General features: G+C 42.6%; 1 protein-coding gene across 2 annotated transcripts in view; it reads right to left on the reverse strand.

Moving 5' to 3' along the window:
* The window catches only part of LOC140190671 (coronin-1C-like), a 179259-nt gene that overhangs the window by 3495 nt on the left and 150561 nt on the right, over positions 1-25203 (reverse strand). For both annotated transcript variants that reach the window (XM_072247436.1, XM_072247437.1), the window contains exons 5-10: positions 20043-20221; positions 17101-17217; positions 12505-12606; positions 6851-6996; positions 4766-4823; positions 629-856 (exon numbers count right to left, since the gene is read on the reverse strand). In XM_072247436.1, coding sequence (XP_072103537.1) covers positions 629-856; positions 4766-4823; positions 6851-6996; positions 12505-12606; positions 17101-17217; positions 20043-20221 — 830 coding nt within the window. The remainder of the gene's footprint in view (positions 1-628; positions 857-4765; positions 4824-6850; positions 6997-12504; positions 12607-17100; positions 17218-20042; positions 20222-25203) is intronic.

Consider the following 25203-nt stretch of genomic DNA (forward strand, 5'->3'; position numbering starts at 1 on the left):
ACCAAGTGCCACCACCCTCTCTAGTGTCAACACAGCATGCCTGCAATGCTCAGCAGAACAACACAAAACACGGCAAGCCACAAAGCAACAACAGCAAAACAAGCCCCATTCCTCCCTCTCACCCACACATACACAATTCTTCAAGCCCATCTTTTTCGCCTCCAGTGGACTTGGAAAAACAGCAATAATGTTACAGCACAATACAGGCCCTGGTGCCCACAATGCTGTGTCAACTGTTTAACCTACACCAAGAGCTATCTAACCCTTCCCCCCCCACCCCACCCCCTGTAGCCCTCTGTGTGTCTATCTAACGATCCCTTAAATGTCTCTAATTCACCTTCCATAAATGACTAAATTTTCACCAACAAAGCCAGAAGGTAAAGGGGCCATGAAGCATGAACCAAAAGAACATTGCGAAAAGCAGATGAATCGGAGTTTCACTGTACAAGCCCAGCCAGAGTTCAAGTAAGGATGACTGGACAAAATCTCACATTTCTGGTGATCCTTATGCTATGAATTAGAAAACAAAACTACTATAGATTTCAATACAGTGCAAGGACCAGATTTTAAGGATCTGCATTTGGGACTTGGAAGAAATGGGAACAGAAAATATTGGTGATATACTTACTGCATTGAGAGAAGTTCCCTTCAGGGCAGTAATGCCACTTTCGTTTTTCTTTGGTCTGTCTAAACAGGTTCTTTGAGGTTTAAACTCTCGGTTTTTGACAGGGACATAGCCATCCTTCAGGGAGATGAGAATGGGGTCTTTGTTTTTCCCTTCAAACCATTCCTCCGCTTCCAGTGCTGGTTCCGGTCCAGCTGTATCCGGATACAAATCGTCCTGGTAAAGGTCCGACTGGATAAATTATGAAAGATAAGTTAATTTGGAAGAAAGCAAAGCAAAAAAAATATACATTTGTTGAAAACAAAATGCTAGATGAATTAGAGTTAGTGCCATGATATACATTTTAAAATTAATTCTCCAGCTACTGATATTGTTGGTATTGCCAGGATTTGTTGAATACCATTGGCCAGGTGGAGGTGGTGAGTGTAGCAGCTACTTGTAAAACAAACCAAACCCGCCAAGAGACTGAGTGAGGGATTCAACACTGCATGACGTGCTTCCAAGTTGAGAAAAGTAGGTTTGATCCTTTATTATGAAACCAGCATAGACGAGCGATCAAAATTAGTGTTATCAGAAGAAGTGAAATAAGTGACATAGTGAAATAAGCAAAGTCGGCAGTCAACAAAAAATATCTAAACCCTGCTCGGTCTAGCTCTGGCTGAACTAAGACAAAGGGTGAATATGTGCCTATACTAATTTACTTATACCATCGTGACAAAGTACTGTAACCCATAATAAAAATACGTTGTACAAAACACAAACAGAAAATAGATACATGGCTCCTACACTGAGTTTACTTGAGTTGCTGCTACGTAAATATTAAATGTGAGATACAATAAGCATGGAGCTCCTATTCTACTCTGATATGGGAGATGGTTATTCTTGAAATAAATCACGAAGGTGTAGGATCTCAACAACCACAATGTGTAACAATAACCCAATATAACATAGGAAGTAATACACCGCAGGAAGTCAATAGAACAACCGAATGGCGCAACTCAACTACATGCAATTTTACTTTTCAAAAAAAGACACCAAATTGGGCGCAACTCCCAGAACACAAGAACAGAGGCAGAAAGGGAAATTGCTCTTTTGACCCACAAGCTCAAGATTCACTTTTGGAATCTTGGCATTGCAGACAAGGCAGGACTTACTGCCATGTGATATTAGTATATCAACACGTGTACTAATGTTGATATTATTCCAGTCCTGATGAAGGGCCTCAGCCCAAAACATCAACTGTTTATTAGTTCCATAGATGCTGCCTGACCTGCTGAGTTCCTCCAGCATTGTGTGTGTGTGTGTGTGTGTGTGTGTGTGTGTGTGTGTGTGTGTGTGTGTGTGTGTGTGTGTGTGTGTGTGTGTGTGTGTGTGTGTGTGTGTGTGTGTGTGTGTGTGTGTGTGTGTGTGTGTGTGTGTGTGTATGTATGTATGTATGTATGGCGCTTTGGATTTCCAGCACCTACAGAATCTCTTGTGTTTATTCTGCTCAAGGATGCCTTTGACTAAGTAGCTCCATGGTATAAATCCAACAACATCAAAGTTGCTGGTGAATGCAGCAGGCCAGGCAGCATCTCTAGGAAGAGGTACAGTTGACGTTTCAGGCCGAGACCCTTCGTCAGATAGGCCAAAGCCAGCATGGTTTCCTGAAAGGAAAATCCTGCCTGACTATCCTACTGCAATTCTTTGAGGAAATTACAAGCAGAGTAGACAAAGGAAATGCAGTAAATGTGGTGTACTTGGATTTTCAGAAGGCCTTTGACAAGGTGCCACACATGAGGCTGCTTAGCCAGATAAGAGCCCATGGAATTACAGGGGAGTTACTAGCATAGGTGGATCGGCAGAAGACAGAGAGTGGGAATAAAGGGATCCTATTCTGGCTGGCTGCCGGTTACCAGTGGAGTTCCACAGGGGTCAGTGTTGGGACCGCTGCTTTTTACAATGTATGTCAATGATTTGAACTATGGATTTGTGGCTAAATTTGCCGATAATAAAAGATAGGTGGAGGAGCGGGTAGTGTTGAGAAAACAGAAAGCCTGCAGGGAGACTTAGATAGTTTAGGGGAATGGGCAAAGAAGTGGCAAATGAAATACAATGTTGGAAAATGTGTGGTCATGCACTCTGGTGGAAGAAATAAATGGGTAGACTATTATTTAGATGGGGAGAGAATTCAAAATGCAAAGATGCAAAGGGACTTGGGAGTCCTTCTGCAAGTTACCCTAAAGGTTAACCTCTAGGATGAGTTGGTGGTGAAGGCGGTGAATGTAATGTTGGCATTCATTTCTAGAGTACAGAATATAAGAGCAGGGATGTGATGTTGAGGCTCTATAAAGCACTCGTGAGACCACACTTGGAATATTGTGTGCATTTTTGGGCTCCTTATTTTAGAAAGGATATACTGACATTGGAGAGGGTTCAGGAAGATTCACGAGAATGATTCCAGGAATGAAAGGGTTACCATATACGGAACGTCTAGCAACTCTCGGGCTGTATTCCCTGGAGTTCAGGGGAATGAGGGGAGATTTCATAGAAACATTCTGAATGTTAAAAGGTCTGAACAGATTAGATATGGCAAAGTTATTTCCCATGGTAGGGGAGTCTAGGACAAGATTGCACAACTTCAGTATTGAAGGATGTCCATTTAGAACAGAGATGCAGATAAATTACTTTAGTCAAAGGGTGGTAAATCGATGGAATTTGTTGTCATGAGCAGCTGTGGAGGCCAAGTCATTGGGTGCATTTAAGGCAGAGATAGACAGGCTCTTGATTAGCCAGGGTGTCAAAGGGTACGGAGAGAAGGCAGAGGAGTGGGGATGACGAAGAATTGGTTCAGCCCATAACTGAATGCTGGAGCAGCCTCAATGGGCCAAATGCTCCTGTATCTTATGGTCTTACAGAAACAGAAGCACAAGGCGGAAACCCGTGCAGTCACAGAGTGAACGTACAAACTCCCTGCAGACAGCAGCAAGAATTGAACCTTGGTCGCTGGCTCTGTAATAGCACTATGCTGACTGCTATGCCACAATGCTGCCCAAATTTGTCTTGTCTTTGGGAATAGGATATACTTCTTCATTCCTTATGTGCCGCATCATATGATGTGGGCAATCATGACTGCTCTTGGCAAATCCTTTCTACAGAAGTGGTTTGCTGTTGCTTTCTTCTGGGCATTGTCTTTATAAGGCAGGTGACCCAATAACCGGGACTTGTGAAATGCACCAGCTGATGGGGGGGGGGGTGCAGAGCGCTAAGCGGGTGCTACACCTTGCCCAAGGGTGACCTGTAGTGGGAAGGAGTGTCTTACACCCCCTGTGGTAGAGACCCATCTCCACACATACCCCCCACTCCCACCTAGGACATACTTAGGCACTTCAACAGGTCACTGATTAGATGCCAGTGATACAACTATACTGAAACAGCTCTGCCAGAGCCACACCCTAGTTTGGAGGGCAGGGTGTAGTATAACAGCTGTGATGTTCCATAGTCTTTGCTGCATCCAGTGGTTTCTTAATGCCACGAGGAACAGGTAGACTGGAGACCATCTTTTTCGATGACGAGGATCTCAGAAGGTTCAGCAAATAGAGACTTCTGTCTGAAGTTCAATGCAGGCAGGTCTTTAGCAGCCCTGCCATCAAGGATGGGGATATGGGGGCCTCCTTCCATCAGGTGTTTAAGTGCCCATTATCAGTCTCAACTTGAGGTTGGAATCCAGAGCTCAGGTCTGATCTACCACTGATTAGATTACTTAGCTCTGTCTACCGCACGTGATTCAGCGGCAAGTTGCATTGTATCGCGCATCACTCAGATTAATCTCCTCAGACTTTTTTTTGATATGACCAGTGCTGTTTCTAGCATGCTTATTTCTCTTCTCATTGAACCAGACAGAGTTGATCCCTTGGCTTGGTAATGAGGGATGCTCTGAGGCCCAAGGTTACAGGTTTCAATACCGTACATTTCTGTTGTAGTTAACGGTCAACAGTCAAGCTGCCAGACCTATTCCGTTTTGCGCACAGCCCAGCAGCACTCAGGTCAGATTTTGTTTCTACAAGGTTGTTCAGTCGTTACTGAAACTAACATTAGTTACTAATGGTCGCACACTTCTGCCTCAAAATGCAGAAGCATGGCACTGAAAGCGCCACTCACCTTCCTTGGCACAGTCATGACAATTGGTTCACACTTCCTTTCATGAAGTTTAAAAAACCTGCAAGTAGGAAATAGAGTATTACAGATACAGGACATACAGGACCCAGTAAAAGGTGCCATTCATGTCTAAATCTTGGTGATTATACTGGGAAAAGACAGTTACATTTAGTGAAATTATGCATGAATGATGTCTTTAAACATTGCAAAAGATGTGGAGATGTAGGCAAATGAAGATTATGGGTTGAAACTGGAAATTTAAAAAAAAATCTTCAAAATTTTGAAATCTAACAGTTCAAATCGAGGAATAGAGATTTCAAATCTCTGAAAAGAGAAGAGAAACATATTGTTATATAGAGAGTGCAGATTCAAAACTGATTTTAGACCAAGTTTAAAATAATATAGTAGCTTGCCACATACTTTCCCAGTAAAGAGGAAAATCACTAATCACAAAAATCTACGCAATCTCTCCTTACAGTGAGACACTTCAGCTGTTGACCTGACATTGAAAAGCAACTGTAAACTTAACCTTGCTAAGTGTATAATAATCCCGGGTACACGTGACTCTGATCCGAGGGCTGAGCAGATGCTACACCTTGATTGAGGGTGACCTGCAGACTAGCGAAGAGAAAGAGCACCTTACACCCCCTTTGGTAGAGACGTACTTCCACTCTGCCACCCATAGATGTATCAAATTATAAAATTCAAAACCTGCCCTGTGACCATCTTCTCCTTATAACAACATGAAAGGTGTAGCCCATTAGGTTCATCCAGGAAGAAATGCCATTGGCCCTATTCCCCATCTCCCTGCAGCCCTTCAAACTGTTCTCCTGCTCGCATGCCCTCTGTTTGGATCCTTTATGCAATAGACTTATACTATGGAATAATTCAATTAATTTCCAGTCCACCTTTGGGAACTGGAAGTGAAATCAGAGCACCAGTAGCAAAGTCATAAAGTTCACGAAGAAAATGTACAAACTTTGCACCAGAGGTCAGAATTGAACATGTGTCCCTGCAGCTGGGAAGCACCACCACTCTGTTTATAATCCACAACAGAAAACATAGACAACCTACAGCGCAATACAGGCCCTTTGGCCCACAAAGCTGTGCCAAACATGTCCTTACCTTAGAACTACCTAGGCTTTACCCATAGCCCTCCATTTTTCTAAGCTCCATGCACCCATCCAGGAGTCTCTTAAAAGACCCTATAATTTCCACCTCCACCACCGCCGCCGACAGCCCATTCCATGCACTCACCACTCTTTGCGCAAAAAAACTTACCCCTGACATCTCCTCTGTACCTACTTCCAAGCATCTTAAAACTGTGACCTCTCGTGCTGGCAATTTCAGCCCTGGGGAAAAGCCTCTGACTATCCACACAATCAATGCCTCTCATTACCTTGCACACCTCTATCAGGTCACCTCTTATCCTCTGTCGCTCCAAGGAGAAAAGGCTGAGTTCACTCAACCTATTCTCATAAGGCATGCTCCCCAATCCAGGCAACATCCTTGTAAATCTCCTCTGCACCCTTTCTGTAGTTTCCACGTCCTTCCTGTAGTGAGGTGACCAGAACTGAGCACAGCACTCCAAGTGGGGTCTGACCAGGGTATTGTTTTAAAACAATTAAGAAAACAAATTTGCATTAAAAACAATGTTCAATTAATAAATCCCAAAGCACAGCTAAACATAGATTACTCCATATGGAGCATTAACATAGCATCTGCCTATAATAGCAAAACAAAAGAAAACAAATTCTTCTTTTAAAAGCTTTTCAGATTATACTGCGGTACTCTAGACCAGGGGTTCTGAACTTTTATATGCCATGGACCTCTACCATTAACTGAGAGGTCAAATCGACCCAGCTGAGAACCCCTATTCTAGACGAAGCCTAAGCAAACTAAAATGCAAATAATTCAGTTTAACTAGGTTTCTTTTAGACCTACAAGCAATGTAGACATTCCCAATGCTGGGATTCCCAATAACGGGAGAAATGAAACTAAACATTCCACAATCTTTTACACCTTACTGAGGAATAGCATAATTGAATAGAACACTGTTCAGTAGACCTACTGAACTGCATCAGTTACCTGGAAATTTCACATTTGGAAACATCAAGGCCCCGTTTTGGCATGAATCCCATCCCTCGCTGTGGCTCCTTGGTGCTGAAAGTGTTCAGGTAATGCACATATGGAGCTTCGTCGGTGATCTCAAAGTAGCGAATACTGCAGTCACCCTGTTTTAAGATGCATGCATTAAAGAACTCAGTGTATCATGTGTACTCTTTCAAAGTAGAAATCAAAGTCCACGCAGCCTTTATCACAGTGTACAGGGTAAGTAGCAGAAAGAGTGGGCAGAGGAGAATTAAAGCCAGGCACTGTTCAGTTTTGTTTTACATTTTATCTGCTTCTTACTCAGAAAATTCCAGTTCATCGGTACCATTCTCCCGATTCTCTCTCACATGCCTATCAACTCTACCCTGGTTCATCTACCAACCACCTACACTGGGGACTATTTACAGTAATCAATTAAACTAACAACCTGAATGCCTTAATGAGATGGGACAGAATCCAAGTTCCTAGGTGTCAACATTTCAGAAGATCCATCCTGGGCCCAACATATTGATGCAATCACGAAGGAGATGCATTGTAAATACGTTTTGCACAGACTGGAGAAGCACCACAATCTCATTGTCTTGAGCAATGACAATAAACTTCTATACTATTCTATTCTAACTGAAATGATGGAGGTTCTAACTCTCTGTGAAAACCTCCACATCTTCTACCTGCTCCATTCCCTTCTGCAGATTCTACCTGTGATCTGCAGGGCAACCAACTCAAATCCTATCTGCTGCTTCTCTTCCACATCAGTACACTTGAACCACAGGATCAGGAAATTTTACAAAAACAAAGCTACTGTGGGGGATTTTTAAGGGGGGGGGTGTTTCCTCTAAAACAATATTTTCGTTGAGAAACATTTTGAATAATCACATAGAAAACAGAAGTTCAAGCGAATGAGGAACATAGCCAGGAATTAGCCCGCTACTAATTGTGGTGCTGCACTCTCGACCTGAGCACGCAACTTCAATATGTGCAGAATAACCACAAACATCACAAAAGAAGCAGCACCTGAACTGTGCAGCCATTGTCCACTGCAGCATGCACTTCAACATCAACACAATTACAGTCTCTCCACCCAAGTGTCAGTGACATTAGTTGCACATTTACGAATTAAATGGATAAAGTATGATGAAGTAGATCCTCAAGTATTTAAGGGATGGAATAACATTTCAGTTGATTGTAAAATTTGCAATAAAATAATAGATACACACATCTTGGGAGTGGCAATTTTACTTCTGGACTAACAGTACAGAATTAAAGAAGACAACGAAAACTGCAGCTAGAAAATCTTATTTAATCAATTAATTTGATTCCTTTGTTTAATTTAATAATTGATTGGAAATCTAATTAATTATTTCTAAGAGGACCACAACCTTCCCATGGTTTGGAGGCTTGCATGCCTTAATGACCCGGAGAGCTGTGTTGACTTGAGTCAGGGCTCTATGCTTTGGCTCTTGGTAGGGTCACCCATGCCAAACAGGCCAAAGGGTAGAGGCCAGACTAAGTGATTCACTGGTCCTCAAGGTTCAGGGGTTCAGTCCCAGGCTAACAACCCCTGACTGGTAAAATAAAGTTTTTACGGAAACAGTAAAGAAGAACCCCTCTACGTTTGTGTGAGATGGTATTCCCAAGTCTCCACTGGGGACTTGCATGACTGACAGTAGTGAAAACCGAGGTGAAGCTACTGACATGATGAAGGAAGCTCTGAACACCGTTACCATTGCTGCTCTAAGTGCCAGTGGTGTAACAGACAGTAAACTAATTAGTTAAATTTAATTAATTAATTGAAAATGGAAAGATTTGTTAAAAGGGAGTTATGTTCCCCCAGCCTGGAGTTCTTTGATGGTGCTTTTTTTTTAAAAAAAGGATTTGGTTGGCAGAATTAAGCCCCTGTGAGTAAAACAGCCACTGATCATATGGTTAACAGATGATCTAAGACAAACAGCTTTTATTCAGACTATGCAGTGGGATTCCCGAGGAGACTGTATTAAGACTACTGCTATTTTTGATATAAATGTCTCAGTCACAAAGTCATGATCTCTGGTGGGGGAATTAGAAACATGCAACGGCAAGACAACTGGAAGTTTGTTTTTTTTCTGAAGTGCGGCAATCCTTAGAACTAAAGAGCATAAAAGCAAAGAAACTTAGCTGAACATTTTAAATTCTTGTTATCCACATCTAGACATCGCACCAAGTGTGAAAGAGTTCAATCATGCAAAAACGAGAGATATTTAAAACTATGAAAGGTTCTAATAAGGGAAAATGAGAAGCAATTGGTCAAAGTGCCTATCAGAGGAATCTGACTTAAAAGATGATTTTGTTTTTAAATATCTAAACACAATGATAATTGCCAGGATGAAAGTGAATCAATAGATTCTGTCTCATCTAATGGAGTTGGAATAACTATTGCTGCAGAAAATTCTATAAGGCAGAATTGGCAGAAGGGATTATCTCTTCTAGAATCATAAATCTGAGCTAAATAGCCTAGTCCTGTGCTGTACAATTATGTGAAGGTGAAAAAAAAAAGGAGATAGAACTGTAAACTACAATTGGAATCGATGATCCTAGTTCACAGGAAGCACAGGCACATGGGAAGCAGTTGAACAACTTATTCTGCAATTTATTTTTACCAGAAATTGCGCACCATGACAACACTAAATCAATCATGCCTGTGCAGCAACAGGTTAAAATAACACGACCCATGCCCAAGGCTTGGAAAGAAACCGGACAGGCTTACATTTGGAACCAGCCTTTTATCAAGAACAAAAGGACACCATGGCGGTGTATCCAAACGAAATGTAATCCTGGCTTTTTTAAATTTTGGAATCAGAGTGCAATAATAGTACAAAAAGTAGTAAATTCTAAGAGCAAAGATTTAAATACTATATCTGCCAAGAAGGAGAAAATAGTGCTGGACAATGCACACAAAATGTTAGAGGAACTCAACAAGTCAGGCAGCATCTATGGAGGGGAATAAACAGTTGATGTTTCAGGTCAAGACCCTTGGCCTGAAATGTCATCTGTTTATTCCCCTCTGAAGTTGCTGCCTGACTTGCTGAGTTCCTCCAGCATTATGTGTGTGTTGCTCAGGATTTCCAGCATCTGCAGAACCTTGTGTTTTTATAACACTGCTGGGTCACTGCTTCTCAGTGGCATTGGCAGAGTAAAATCATATAAAAGTATAGCACAGAAACAGGCCCTTCAGCCCATCTAGTCCATGCTGAACCATTTGAACTACCTACTCCTATCGGCCTGCACCTGGACCATAGCCCTCCAGTACAAGGCTGCTAACGAATGTAAAGGCTGTTGTAAACTTTGAAGGCACAGAAATAATTAAAAACTGGAGTAAATGCCATGAATAAAGTTTAAAATACAAATTTGCTTCATTGCTTAGCCTAATACGCACAAGGCTGTGTGCTTAGCACCATGCTCTACTCACTTTACACTTACGACTCTGTGCACATCTATGATGCCATATTCAAGTTTGCTGATGACACCACCGGAATTAATGGATTTGTGGCCAAGTTTGCAGACAATATGAAGGTAGGTGGAGGGGGTAGTAAGTGTAAGGAAACACAGAGGCTGCAGAAAGACAAATAGATTTGGAGAATGGGCAAAGACATGGCAGATGGAATACAGTGTTGGGAAGTGTATGGTCATGTACTTTGGTAGAAGAAATAAAAGCATAGACTATTTTCTAAATGGAGAGAAAAGGGACTTGGAAGCCTTTGTGCAGGATTCCCTAAAGGTTAATCTGCAGGTTGAGTCAGTGGTGAGGAAGTAAATGCGATGTTTGCATTTATTTTGAGAGGAAGCAGAATATAAAAACAAGGATGTAATGTTGCAGCGTTATAAGGCACTGTTTGGACCTCACTTGGAGTATGGTGAGCAGTTCTGGGCCCTTATTTAAAAAAGGATGTGCTGGCATTGGAGAGGGTTCAAAGGAGGCTCATGAAAATGGTTCCAGGATACGAGGAGTGTTTGATGGCTCTGGGCTGTACTCACTGGAGTTCAGAAGAATGAAGGTGGACCTCATTGAAACCTAACTGAAGTCTCATTGAAGCCTAGGACCAGAGGGCACAGCCTCAGAATAGAAGGACATCCATTTAGAATGGGGATGAGGAGGAATTTCGTTAGCTAGGGAGTGGAGAATCTGTGGTATTTGTTGTCACAAGAGGGTGTGGAGGCCAAGTCACTGGGTACATTTAAGGCATAGGTTGACAGATTCTTCATTAGTCATGGCATGAAGGGAGATTGAGGCTGAGAGGGAAATGACTCCGCAATGATAAAATGGCAGACCAGACTCAATGGGCCAATTGGCCTAAAAGAATTACTGAATCACAGTAGCGCAAGTTACATTATTTTAAAATAGTTGCTGACTTGTGAACTAACAGATATGAACTGTGAAAGGAGCAGCAATCAAGCTAGTTAATCTAATGCATTTAGCCTCAGATAAAAGTTTCTGCAGAAATCTAATCAATTTGCAATAAAGTTTATAAATGCAGAGCTGGTAGGCAAGGAGCAAAAGGCCAGTGTGCATTTGGAACTTGAATAGCAAGTATAGTTAATCTGTACAATATCAAACTCTCTCTCTAATACATCTTTGTTTAAAATAAAGTATGATTCATATGCCAGATCACTGTCTATTTTAAGTGCAATTCACAGAAATCTTAATTCAAGTATCCATTTCCTAGTTAACCCATGCATTTTGGCAGCCTCAATCAAGTGTGCAAATGTGTCAAAGCATGCACTTGCACGAAAAACTCCAGCCATTGACAAAACCGTTCAACAGTGACACCAGCTGGACTTTAATGGTATTACACATCAAAAGGACATTTATTCAGTGCTTCTGCTAAGCAATGACGTGAAACCCAGTTAGTGGGAAAACTCATGCTCATGACAAGAATACATTCCATAAAATTCATCCAAGGCTCAAATGAAGTTCTGCTTCTCAAAATTCCTTTGAGAAGGGAAGAGGAAGATTTACAAATCTTTCCTCAGGTCCAGTGTAAGGCAAGAGGCACAAGGCTCAAAGCCTTTGGCTCTAACAAAAGGCTTTTCAGAAGCACTTTCTTATGGGACACCACCTTACATTTCTTTTTGGTTGCCAAACACCAGTCATGGCAAGGTCACGGGCTCGACTAACTTTAGCACCAGAGTACAAAAACCACAGTGAAGACCAAAGATCTGTGCATATAATTTAATACTAAATATTCAAACCACTCAACATAGCCATTTTGTGGAACTTTGCTCCTACTTATGATGGCGGGTTAGCAAGTGAACGAGTTATTACTGATCCAGGAACTAATGCTGTTCTTACTCTCCATTCCCAACTTCTTTAGTCAAGCACATCCTTGTTACCAAGTGGGATCTTTCAGATTTCATCATGTTTCATTAGGGTTAATCATCACATCTGAAAACCTGAAAATTAAAAATCATGCCTAATTTACTAAAACTCGGCAGCTGTGTCACCCAACCTCCAGTACAAGGTCTTTTCTCAATGGCTTAACTGCTCATGGAGGCAATTGAGCACTTTATCTGAGCAGACACACAGATGCTTGGGAATATGCTTGAATATTACGTTTCAATGTTAATTTTGCTTCAGGATGCTTGGGATATCTTACCTTTCCACACAAGTAAACAAGGTTTGTATCTGCATCATAGAAAGGTAGAAGCACGCCATTGCTCGAGTCCATTTCATGCTGGGCGATGCTTTCAGCACTTTTCTGGAAGAAACGTTCAGAATCAGTAAAAGCTGTGGAAACAAGCGAAAAAAATTGCTAAAAATGTATTGTCCTCTCCTCCCACCTCAATAACGTTAAGCAACAAGGGAGCTGTGGTTCAAATCCCCAAATTACCAAAGCAGCCAGAGATGTGCTCTAGGGGCTGCAAACCAAAGCATAGTTTGTAAATTCACAATTTTAGTAAGTTATGAACTGGCCCCATGATAGCACACAGCAAAAAGGCCAATCTATGGTATCTTTTGAACATCTTCATTCATTCCAGGGAAAGAACAATTTCCAAATTTAAGTGCTTTAAGAAATGCTTCCTAGTATCAAAATAGCTCTACGACAATGGTTCCGAGCCTTTTACATGCCATGGAACCTTACCATTAACTGAGGGGCGCACAGACCCCAGATTGGGAACCCTCCCTCCCCCCCATTACAAGATACAGTAAAGGAAACCATGGGTGGCATTAGTAATCTGGTACCTGATTAATCTTCCAGACATACAAGTTTAAGTCTCACCATGGCAAGTGGAAGATTTAAACTTAGTTGATTTAAGTGTGGAATAACAAGGCAAACCAGGAAGTTAGCAGGATTGCCACAAGAACCTGTTGGTTCAGTTGCCCCCCGCCTCCCACGTGACTCCAGAGCAGAAACAGCAAGGGTGACTTTCAAATGCCTTCTGAAATGATGCACAAGCCATTCAGTTGTGGGGGGGGGGCAGGGGGAACAGAAGTGAGCAAACAATGGATAAAAGTGCTGACGGCTGCCAAAACAAAAGCACGTTTGTGTCACAGTTCATTTAAAAAAAACATTTCAGACAGAATAAAATTATATTCTGAAGCAGAGGTAACAGAAAATATGACTGACAAATCGACTGACTTATACATTACGCTGAATGAAAAGGACCCACTCCTTGAAGCCATTGGATGAAACACTATAAGTAGCCAGTTTAGAAGTTATGTAATGTATAAGTTTGTAAAAATCATTTGGAGTGCATCAAAGCAGGGGTTCCCGACCTGGGGGCCACAGACCACTTGGCTGATGATAAGGCTCAGTGACATTAAAAGGTTAGGAACCTCCGAGTTAAAGGCTTTACAGACCTGCATAAATCCTGCAATTCAATAAATATTTTAGGCAGATTAGTGCCACATAGTGGACAGACAAAATGTACAGGACACTTTAAAAAAATAATCTTGCACATTAGAATGGGGAAGATTACAGAGCCATGTGGGACAATGGAATTCAACCCTACAATGAGCCACAAAGACAGAGTTATGGCAATGGCCAAAATTAGCTGGATTGGTGATTGAAATGGATTATGGAGGAACAGGCTGGGTAAGGGTGCTTAGGTCATGCCATCTGTGGAGAATGTGGCAACATCCAATGGAGTTTGTTTCCATGGTGCAAAATATATTCAAAATATAATTTTCTAAAGCAATCCTGACACTAATAATGGCAATTTAGCTCAAATTCACAAACCAATGCATCAACACTTCTGTATATACACACAAGGCAAGAAATAGAGGCTCTGACCATCATTTTCCAATTCTCTATAACCACAGGCATGATGCCAGATGACTAATGCAGTGATACTGTTTCTAACTTGATTGAGAGATCCGTTACAAGCCAAATCACCAGCTAATATGGGTGGTGGGAAAATTAATGGGCAAAATCTGGAATAAAAAATCATTTAGGGAATATAGTCAGCAGTGGTTTAAGGATAAGTGCTGTAATAAAAACTCTGTCAGAGATATACAGCATAACAACAGGCCCTTCGGCCCAATTTGTCTGTGCTGAACAAGTTTCATATCCAAGTACTCCCATGCCTGTGTTTGGCCCATAGATCTCTACACCAGAGGTTCCCAGCCCTTTTTATGTCATGGAGCCCTATCATTAATCGACCCCATGTTGGGAATCCCTGCTCTAAACCTTTGTCCATGTAACTGTCTCAAATGTTGCGATTAACTTTGATTTTACTTTGTTTAATAGGTTGATGGGAGAAGAACATTTTATATTGTTTTTGTATAAAAGTCCAGTCAAAATAATCAGAGACCTCACCCACAACAGATATTCTCTTCTTCCCCCCACCCCCACCATCATGTGGCAGATACAAAAGCTTGAAAGTATGTACCAGCAGTCTCAAGCACGGCTTCTGTCCTGCTGTTATAAAAACTTTTCAATGGTACTCTGGTAAAGATGGACTCTTGACCCCACCATTTACCTTGTTATGACCTTGCACCTTATTGTCTGTTTGCACTGCACTCTCTCCAACTGCATCACTTTAGCCTACAATATTATTGTTTTGTACCAACCTGTGGTCTGTTGAGGTGGAAGGATCTGTACAGACAGTGTGTAAGAGAAATTTTCCACTGTAGCTCAGTAAATGAGAATACTCAACCAATTTACCACTGTAAATTTACCAAGTAAACCAGAAGCATCTCCAAAAGACAGATAAAGATTAGCTTTAACTGTCACATGCACATTGAAACACCCAGTGAAATGCATCACTTGTGTCAATGTCCAACACAGTCCAAGGAGTGCGGACAACCCCATGTGCCGCCATGCTTCCAGTGCCAATACACCATAGCCACACTTCACTAACCACAACTTGCACGCCTTCGGAAAAAGAGTCAGGAAACCAGAGCACCAGGAGGAAACACACGAGGTCATGGGGAGAACATTCAAACTCATTTCAGGCAGCGTTGGGAATTGAATCCCGATCCTTCAGTCACTGACAGTGGATCATGGAAGAACGGGATGGAGGGGAACCAGATGAAGGTGATGGGCAAGTGAGGAGAAGGGGTGACAGGGGAACCAGAACAGGGAGTGGAAAAAAGAGATGGGGGTAATCATTGTTGGAAGTTAGAGAAATCAATGTTCATGCCACCAAGTTGGAGGTTACCCAGATGGGATAGGAGATGTTGCACCTGCAACCTGAGTGTGGCCTTATCGTGCTATAGAGATTGAGTTACAAGTCTGTCAATTTACTCACTGAAGCACATAAAAGAAGGAACTTTATATTTAACAGCTGCAAAACAATGGTCTTGGTCCAGCTTGATCATGTTCCGCCAGCTCCCTTCACCCCATGAGATGCTGGAAAAAGGCCGGCGATTTTCTGTATCTCAGACACCAATTCTCAAGGAGGACAAATCCTGACAACAAATTTCACCATTACTGTCAGTTTTGTTAACTATCTGAGCAAACAAATGCTTTAAGATGAGATCCTCAAAACACAGAGCTCAAGCTATCTACTATCTACACAAAGCACCTAAAAGCAGTTATCAGTAATGGGAGATGCTAACACTCCACAACGTAAAATCCACAAAATTCCCTTACAGATAAGCAAACATCAACATCCTCTCCTTGGCTCATATTGCCAGCATTGTTGCCTAACCATTAATGATCTCTGACGGGGAACTCATTATTCACAAGCCTGTCACCAGGTTCCCGAAAGAGACGTTCTACTCCAAGGTCGGGCTGGCAAAAAATAGATAATGTTCTTAAAGCAGCTTTGGACCAGAACCAAAACTTAGAAACATTTAGGATGGCAGCGAGCGCCTCAAGTCCACTCAGCAGCATCACAGAAGCCCAGCATAAACAGGAAGGGTGCTTCACTTCCCAAACAACACACACCTGTCTCCTGATACAACTCCTGCTCCAAGCCCCACACTGGCCACATCAGAACTGGAGTGGAGACCACTTCACTTTGACTCTTGAGGGACTATTGGAGGAGACAGAAAATCTAACCCTGGCCACTAGAGGTCCCAACAGCGTTCTGCTGCAGGAATCAGAGCACAATCATTAACAGATCACATTTCACTAATATCTGATTCACAACTCTAGTTGTTTATCGGGAATGAAAGGGTTAACATGATGGCTCTGGGCCTGTACTTAGTGGAGTTTAGAAGAAGGAAGGTGCTGTGGAAAGAGATCTCACTGAAGCATATCGAATACTGAAAGACCTAGATAGAGTTGATGAGGAGAGGATATTCCCTACAGTGGGGGCGGGGTCTAGGACCGGCGGGCAGAGCCTCAGAATAATAGGACGTCCCTTTAGAGCAGAGATCAGGATGAACTTCTTTAGTCAGAAGGTGGTGAATCTGTGGATTTTATTGCCACAAACGACTGTGGAGGACAAGACATTGTATGCATTTTGAGCGGAGGTTGATAGGTTCCTGATTAGTAAGGGTATCCATCCATCAGAGAGAAGTCAGAAGAATGTGGTTGAGAGGCATAATAAATCAGCCCTGATGGCATGGTGGAACTAACTCGATGGGCCGAATGGGCTAATTCTGCTCCTATCGTATGGTCTCCTGGAGTATCCTGTTAAAGAGCCTCTAACTAAAGCAAATTTCACAGTACTGATAACTGAGAAGCTGAAATATACACCTGTTTATTATTTTATTCCAAAAACAAAAGATAGCAGAGAAAAGGCAGACTTTGCTGAAGCAGTGCTTAAGGAACAGTTAAACACTGAATGCCTATACTCACTACATTCCACAGTGCCAGCTGCCGCTCGCTCATACGACTGAAACCAGTGGTGAAGATGTTGCCGTTCGCCAAGAATACTGCTCTCATAGGTCGTGCTCCTTCATGGGCTTTGAACTCCTAGAGTTGTACGCAGAAAGAAGAACTTACAAACACACTATCCTTCATTTTAATAGCAAATAAAAACAAAGAACTCCTTGTCACAAGATACACATTGTAGTCCACATCAATTCCTTCATTTACTTCTGTGGCCGCATCAAGTTTCCCCATCAACACCAGCACACCATGTATTGTACTGCTACTGCAGGGGTAAAAAAAACAAATTTCATGACTTACGAGAGTGATGATAAACCCGATTCTGATATGGGTCTCTACTGTAGACTGAGAGTGGGAAGCAGGCAGGGAGAGGGGAATCATGGTTGGGAAAAGGGGAAGGGAGTGGGAACCATCACACAGACACTCTGTAATGATTAATAAACCAACTGTTTGGAATCAAATGACCTTGGCTGGCGTCTCAGGACTGGGTGTGTCTGCATTCACATCATTGCCCCGTCCCAGGCACTCCTTCTCTGCCACATGTCACTACCCTCCCGCGGCACTCCACCCTCGTCATTCCCAACATCCTTTGCTCCCGCCAGATTTACAAACTCATTCTCTGCTCCACGTTGACAGAAACAGTAATGTGCAAAAGTCTTAGACACCCTGGATATATAAACTGTGCCCAAGACTTTTTGCACAGTGTTGTAATACACTTAGCTCCTGGATTGGAATAGAATAAACATGATTTCTAAGTCTATGATGCCCTGAATATTGATGGTGATGTTGATGGTTAGGAGAAACCATGGCTACATTGACACTGATAAATTACTAAGACAGGTAAAACAATGAATACGAGGAAGACTATCACAGCTCGCAGCGGGATCTGGACTAGCTGGAAAAGTGGGCTCAAAAATGGCAGATAGAATTTAATGCAGAGAAGTGTAAGGTGTTGCATTTGGTAGGACCACCCAGGGTAGGTTTTTACAGTGAACAGCAGAGCACTGAGGGCTGTGGTAGAACAAAGGGATCTGGGCATCCAGGTACACAATTCATTGGAGGTAAATAATTCATTGAAAGGTAGATAGGGTCATAAAGAAAGCTTTTGGCACATTGGCCTTTATAATCCAAAGTATTGAGTACAGGAGATGGGATGTTAAGTTGAAGTTGCACAAGACATTGGTGAGGCCTAATTTGGAGCATTGTGTACAATTTTGGTCACCTACCTATAGGAAAGATGTAAATAAGGTTGAAAGAGTACAGAGAAAATTTACAAAGGTGTTGCTGGGGCTGGAGGACCTGAGTTATAGGAAAAGACTGAATAGGTAAGGAATGTATTCCTTGGAACATAGAAGAGTGAGAGGAGATTTGACAGAGGTAAACAAAATTATGAGGGGTATAGATAGGGTAAATACGAATATGTGTTTTCCACTGAGGTTGGGAGGGACTACAACTAGATGTCATGGGTTAAGGGTGAAAGGTGGAATATTTAAGGGGAAACATGAGAGGAAACCTTTTCACTTAGAGGGTCTTGAGCATGTGGAATGAGCTGCCAGCACAAGTATAGGGAGGCTATGGTCCTGGTGCGGGGCGATGGGAGTGGGCAGTTTAAATGGTTTTACATGGACTAGACGGACCAATGGGCCCAAATTCTGTGCTGTATTTTTCTATGACTCTAATGGTAGATGGAATTTAATCACGTAAAATGTGAAATAATGTACTTTGTGTGGACTAACAAGGTTGATTTTGCATGGAAGTACTAAGGAACACAATGACGCTGGTTCTCTTTTCAAGGAAATCAGAAGGAGCAGCACTTGGAGAAAGGCAATTATGGGTCAATATGGATCAGGACTGGAGTAAAAAAAAAAAAAATGAGGAGTCACTTTCTTACTCTGACTCATCTTTTTTCCCTGTCCTGATGAAGGGTCTTGGCTCGAAACGTCGACTGTTTACACTTTTCCACAGATGCTGCCTGGCCTGCTGAATTCCTCCGGGAGAGGAGGAGGGGAGAGGAGGAGGGGAGAGGAGGAGGGGAGAGGAGGAGGGGAGAGGAGGAGGGGAGAGGAGGAGGGGAGAGGGGTTCTGCTGTCACTATAATTAGGCCACAGCTGGAGAACTGCATGAAGTTTTGGTGACAACGTTGTAAGGATATGATTTCACCTGTGGCTGCAGAGGAGATTTACCCGTGTTGCCAGGAACGTAGAATTTTAATTGTGAAAGACCAGAAAGGCAGTCGGCAGAGATGGGGTGAACCTGACTAAGATTACAAAATTATTTTGTGTAGACAGTGAGAAACCTTTTGCTTTGAAAAGATTGGAAAGGAATAATGGACTTAGAGGTGATGTAAGGAATATTTTTTCAGCCAGAGGGTGATTAGAATCTAGAACCCCCTCCCGAGTGTGTTAGTGGACGCAGGTACTATTTATTTAGTTGGAAAATTGAAAATCCACAACTCGAAAAATGAGAGCAGCAAAGACAGATACTTGATAGCAGGCATGGACATAGTGGGTCAAAAGATTTACATTATTGCTGTTTGTGAATTTAGTAATTTCCAAACACACTACCATACATTCTCTTTTCAGCTTCAGCGTATTAAAATTAAGCCTCTTTCATGGGTCAGACTTAACCAATGCTAAAGATTTGTAACTCTCATTCATATCAGTGATAATAAACAGCAATGGGCTTAGCTCTGAGCCCCAGGAAATACCAGAAGTTGCAGGCATCTAGTCCAGAAAATAACCATCTATCACCACCCTCTGCTTCCTTCCATCAAGTCAACTGTGTATCTACTTAGCTAGCTCTCCCTGGATCCCATGCGATCTAACTTTCCATAGCAGCCTACAATGTGGAACCTTATCTATGGACCTATAGAAATGGTCTTTGCCTGACGAGAATATTAAAGCACTCACAGCAATAACTTCCTCTTTCCGGGGATCAATCACCCTTAAATTCTTGTCTTTGCATGCAGTGCAGATGAGACTGCCGTCACGGTTCCATGATGTGCTGTAGATCATATCCGGGTGCATATCCAGCGTTATCACGGGTTCAGCTGTTCCCACGTTCCAGATGAAGATGATATTGTCCAATCCTACATATGATAAAATTAACATGAGGTATTCACCTTTAGGTTATTCCAACGTACATTTACAACAAATTAAATACACAAGCAAGCATTAGGTATCTAGGCTGCCAGCTGCCTAGCCCTGTAACCCGTGCATTAGATTGATAACAGCTCCTCAACATAGGAGATTGGTACTGAAAGGAAAATTGGATCAGCCATGATGAAATGGCGGAGCAGACTCGATGGGCCAAATGGCCTAATTCTCCTCCTATATCTCATGGTCTTACCTGGTTAAAGAAGCATGAAAACCCCCAAGATGTGGGCATCTTTATATCATACTGGCTTCCTAGTTCCTTCCCAAACACTGGCATTATCAGAATGCAAATGCTCTTTTCTTAGTTTAGTACCGTATGAAATAAATTCAGTTTTGTTATGCGCTCGATGGCCACTTTATTAAGTACAAATAAAGTGCGCACTGAGTGCATGTTCCTGGTCTTCTGCTGCTGCAGCCCATCCACTTCAAGGTCCAATGCACTGTGTGTTCAGAGATGCTCTTCTTCACACCACCGTTGTAACACACGGCTATTTGAGTTACTGTTGCCTTCCTGTCAGTTTGAACCAGTCTGGCCACTCACCTCTGACCTCTCTCATTAACAAGGCGCTTTCACCCACAGAACTGCCACTCACCAGATGTTTTTTTGTGTTTCTGGCACCATTCCCTGTAAGCTCTAGCGACTGCTGTGCATGAAAATCCCAGGAGATCAGCAGTCCCTGAGATACTCAAACCCCCTGCCCCCTCACCTGGCACCAAAGTCATCACGTTTCTCCCCCATTTTGACGTTTGGTCTGAACAACAACTGAACCTCTTCTTCAAAGCACATTTATTATCAAAGTATGTATGCGTCATACAACCTCGAAGTTCATCTCCCCATAGGCAGCCACAAAACAGAAAGAAACTTTAAAAGACCAACAAACACCCAATGCACAGAGAGAGAAAAAGAGAAAAAACACATCGTTCAAACAATGAAGGCGAGCAAGCAGCGTTCGGAATGAAGTGAGTCCATGGACACAGAGCCTGGAGCACCCACAGCCTCAGTTCATCACACAGCAGAGATTCTTCTCGTAATTCTTCCAATCATGTTTAATTGTGTTTGGCAGACCAACACGAAGATGCATTACCGCCAACTCTCGAGCATCATTCAAGCACACTAAACACTTTCCCTTCCAGAAAGTATACCACCACCGTCCCATTCACATCTGCGACACAACTCCACATAGGACTACTAACATTAAAATACCCACATTATATAACCCTATTTTCCCACTGCCACCCACACTTTCCAATACACCAGGCGTTAACCTTTCACAACGGTTATAAACCCTTTGGGGTGCATAGTAGTATAGCGGTTAGTGCGACACTATTGGAGCATGGGGCATCGGAGTTTGGAGTTCAATTCCCACGTCATCTGCAAGAAGTCTGTACGCCCACCCCATGGAATGCATGAGTTTCCTCCGGGTGCTCCGGTTTCCTCCCACAGTCCAGAGATGTACTCGTTAATAGGTCATTGTAAATGATCCCATGATTAGGCTAGGGTTAAATCGAGGGTTGCTGGCTGGTGTGACTAAAAGAGCCGCAACTCAACATACAAGTAAATAAATAGATATTACCTGTACTAGTTCCCCCCAAATTTCAACCACGAGTGACCCATAAACAGCTCCAACTTCTAAAACTCTATCCAATTTTAAAAAATACAGTCACTCCTCCTTCACTGCCCATTTTCGATCACATCTTATATCAACATAACCTTGCATCTTAAAACTGAATCAAGATTTCAATCAGGTTTCCTGTACACATACAACATCAGATTTATTTGGTAACTCTTCCACAAATTTCTTAAATTCTTGATCACCAGCTAACAAACTTGTAGCATTCCACTGCAAGATTAAAAACACACTAACAACCCTGCTTTGAAGTCTGAATATTATCTGACCTCCATGTAAAGCATCATTAATAACTTCTAGAGTTACGTCTTTTAACTCTAGACGTTTTTCTGCAGCTTTTAATTATTTTTTTCCAGCCTTTTAGTTTGTGCTGTACAATTTACCACATCTGCCATGAAAGAAACACATTTCAGTTCATCAACAATCAATGACTCCCTTGTTATAAAATCATGCACTTTACACACTGACCTTAATCTGTGTTTTGAATATGAATAGGACCCACTGACACTGTCTTCTGTACTTTCTGATAAGACTCTGCACATGATAGGCCTATTTCCACCCGAACACACCGCAATTCCACAGCCTTCTTATGTACAGGACACCCTGCATAAGCTCCACAACCGCTATGTTTTGGCCTCATGCCTTCTCACAATTACCATCATGTTCTCCACCACACCACTTATTACCCTTACACACAGCTGCTTCACAACCAACTTATGGCACTGATAATATCCGAAAGGGGCAGCACATGGACTCAAACCATGCAACTCATAACCTTACAGCTGTTGGAAAAGACTCTTAGAGATAGGATCTGTGGGCATTTAGAGAATCATGGTCTGATCAGGGACAGTCAGCATGGCTTTGTGAAGGGCAGATCATGTCTAACAAGCCTGATAGAGTTCTTTGAGGAGGTGACCAGGCATATAGATGAGGGTAGTGCAGTGGATGTGATCTACATGGATTTTAGTAAGGCATTTGACAAGGTTCCACACAGTAGGCTTATTCAGAAAGTCAGAAGGCATGGGATCCAGGGAAGTTCGGCCAGGTGGATTCAGAATTGGCTTGCCTGCAGAAAGCAGAGGGTCATGGTGGAGGGAGTACGTTCGGATTGGAGGGTTGTGACCAGTGGTGTCCCACAAGGATCAGTTCTGGGACCTCTACTTTTCGTGATTTTTATTAATGACCTGGATGTGGGGATAGAAGGGTAGGTTGGCAAGTTTGCAGATGACACAAAGGTTGGTGGTGTTGTGGATAGTGTAGAGGATTGTCGAAGATTGCAGGGACATTGATAGGATGCAGAAGCAGGCTGAGAAGTGGCAGAAGGAGTTCAACCCGGAGAAGTGTGAGGTGGTAGACTTTGGAAGGACAAACTCCAAGGCAGAGTACAAAGTAAATAGCAGGGTACTTGGTAGTGTGGAGGAGCAGAGGGATCTGGGGGTACATGTCCACAGATCCCTGAAAGTTGCCTCACAGGTAGATAGGGTAGTTAAGAAAGCTTATGGGGTGTAGGCTTTCATAAGCCAAGGGATAGAGTTTAAGAGTCGCGAGGTAATGATGCAGCTCTATAAAACTCTGGTTAGGCCACACTTGAAGTACTGTGTCCAGTTCTGGTTGCCTCACTATAGGAAGGATGTGGAAGCATTGGAAAGGGTACAGAGGAGATTTACCAGCATGCTGCCTGGTTTAGAGAGTATGCATTATGATCAGAGATTAAGTGAGCTAGGGCTTTACTCTCTGGGGAGGAGCAGGATGAGAGGAAACATGATAGAGGCGTACAAGATATTAAGAGGAATAGATAGAGTGGATAGCCAGCGCCTCTTCCCCAGGGCACCACTGCTCAATACAAGAGGACATGGTTTTAAGGTAAGGGGTGGAAAGTTCAAGGGGGATATTAGAGGAAGGTTTTTTTACTCAGAGAGTGGTTGGTGCATGGAAAGCACTGCCTAAGTCAGTGGTGGAGGCAGATACACTAGTGAAATTTAAGAAACTACTAGACAGGTATATGGAGGAATTTAAGGTGGGAGGGGTTATATGGGAGGCAGGGTTTAAGGGTCGGCACAACATTGTGGGTTGAAGGGCCTGTACTGTGCTGTGCTGTATTGTTCTATGTTCTATCATATGAGGAAAGTTTGATGGCTCTGGGCCTGTCCTCGCTGGAATTTAGAAGGATGAAGGGGAAATCACATTGGAACCTTTATATCTGCCTCCACCATCACTGGCAGTGCATTCCACGCACCCACCACTCTGTGTGAAAAAATTACCCCCGACATCCCCTCTATACCTGCTTCTAAGCGCCTTAAAACTATGCCCCCTCATGTTAGTCATTTCAGCCCTGGGAGAAAGCCTTTGGTTTTCACATGATCAATGCCTCTCATCATCTTATACACCTCTGCCAGGTCACCTCTCATCCTCTGTCGCTCCAAGGAGAAAAGGTCAAGTTCACTCAACCTGTTTTCATAAGGCACTGCCTCATAAGACTACTCTCACTATACTATGCACTAATAGATGAGGAATGAACAAATAAGGACAGTGAGAGAGAGAGTCTACCTCACCCAAGCCTGATGAGCCAAAGCCACTCTAAAGACTGGCACACTCAAAAGAACAGCCGCGCAAAGAATGGCCACTCTGTTTGCTCTTGAATTATTCATATTGGCCCTTTCTAATGAATACTTCAACTCAGAAAAACTGCCGCAAAACTCTGCCTTCAAAACATTGATCGCCGTCCTGATTAAAAAGTAGCTCTTTTCATGCACCCCTGGTGTGGATTGCCCAACTCAAAAAAATAACTGGCTCAAAACTCTGCTTTTCAAATTTTGAACGTGGACCTGACTAAAAGGTCGCTCTTTTTACGCACAAAGTGGGTATTAGAGATATTTAGCACATCCTTGCATCATCTCCTTTGTCATCTTCTTCCTGCGACAGAGTCAGTCTGGGTGTGAGGCATATGGATGAAAATGAAGGCAGTGATCCAGTGTAATCTAGTCCTGGGAAGATGGCCTGAGTGAGGGCCACTCAAATGACCAGTGCTGCTTGCTTCAGCTTCCGATGAATTTGGAGGATTATATGAAGACAACATTGATGGCATCTTTCAAGTGCCCAATGTAGGGAGTCCACGTCTCAAAACCATACAGAAAGTCAGAGATTACTAGCTCCAGTGCACCGTATACTTTGTGCAGTCTGAGATTCTGTTATGGTTATTATCCTATAGGTTTGCTGAATATTCCCACAGGAAGATGAATCTCAGGGTTGTATATGGTGACATACATACTTTGATTAAAAAAAAATAC

The sequence above is a fragment of the Mobula birostris genome, chromosome 31 (assembly GCF_030028105.1).
Source record: "Mobula birostris isolate sMobBir1 chromosome 31, sMobBir1.hap1, whole genome shotgun sequence".
Classification (NCBI taxonomy): domain Eukaryota; kingdom Metazoa; phylum Chordata; class Chondrichthyes; order Myliobatiformes; family Myliobatidae; genus Mobula; species Mobula birostris.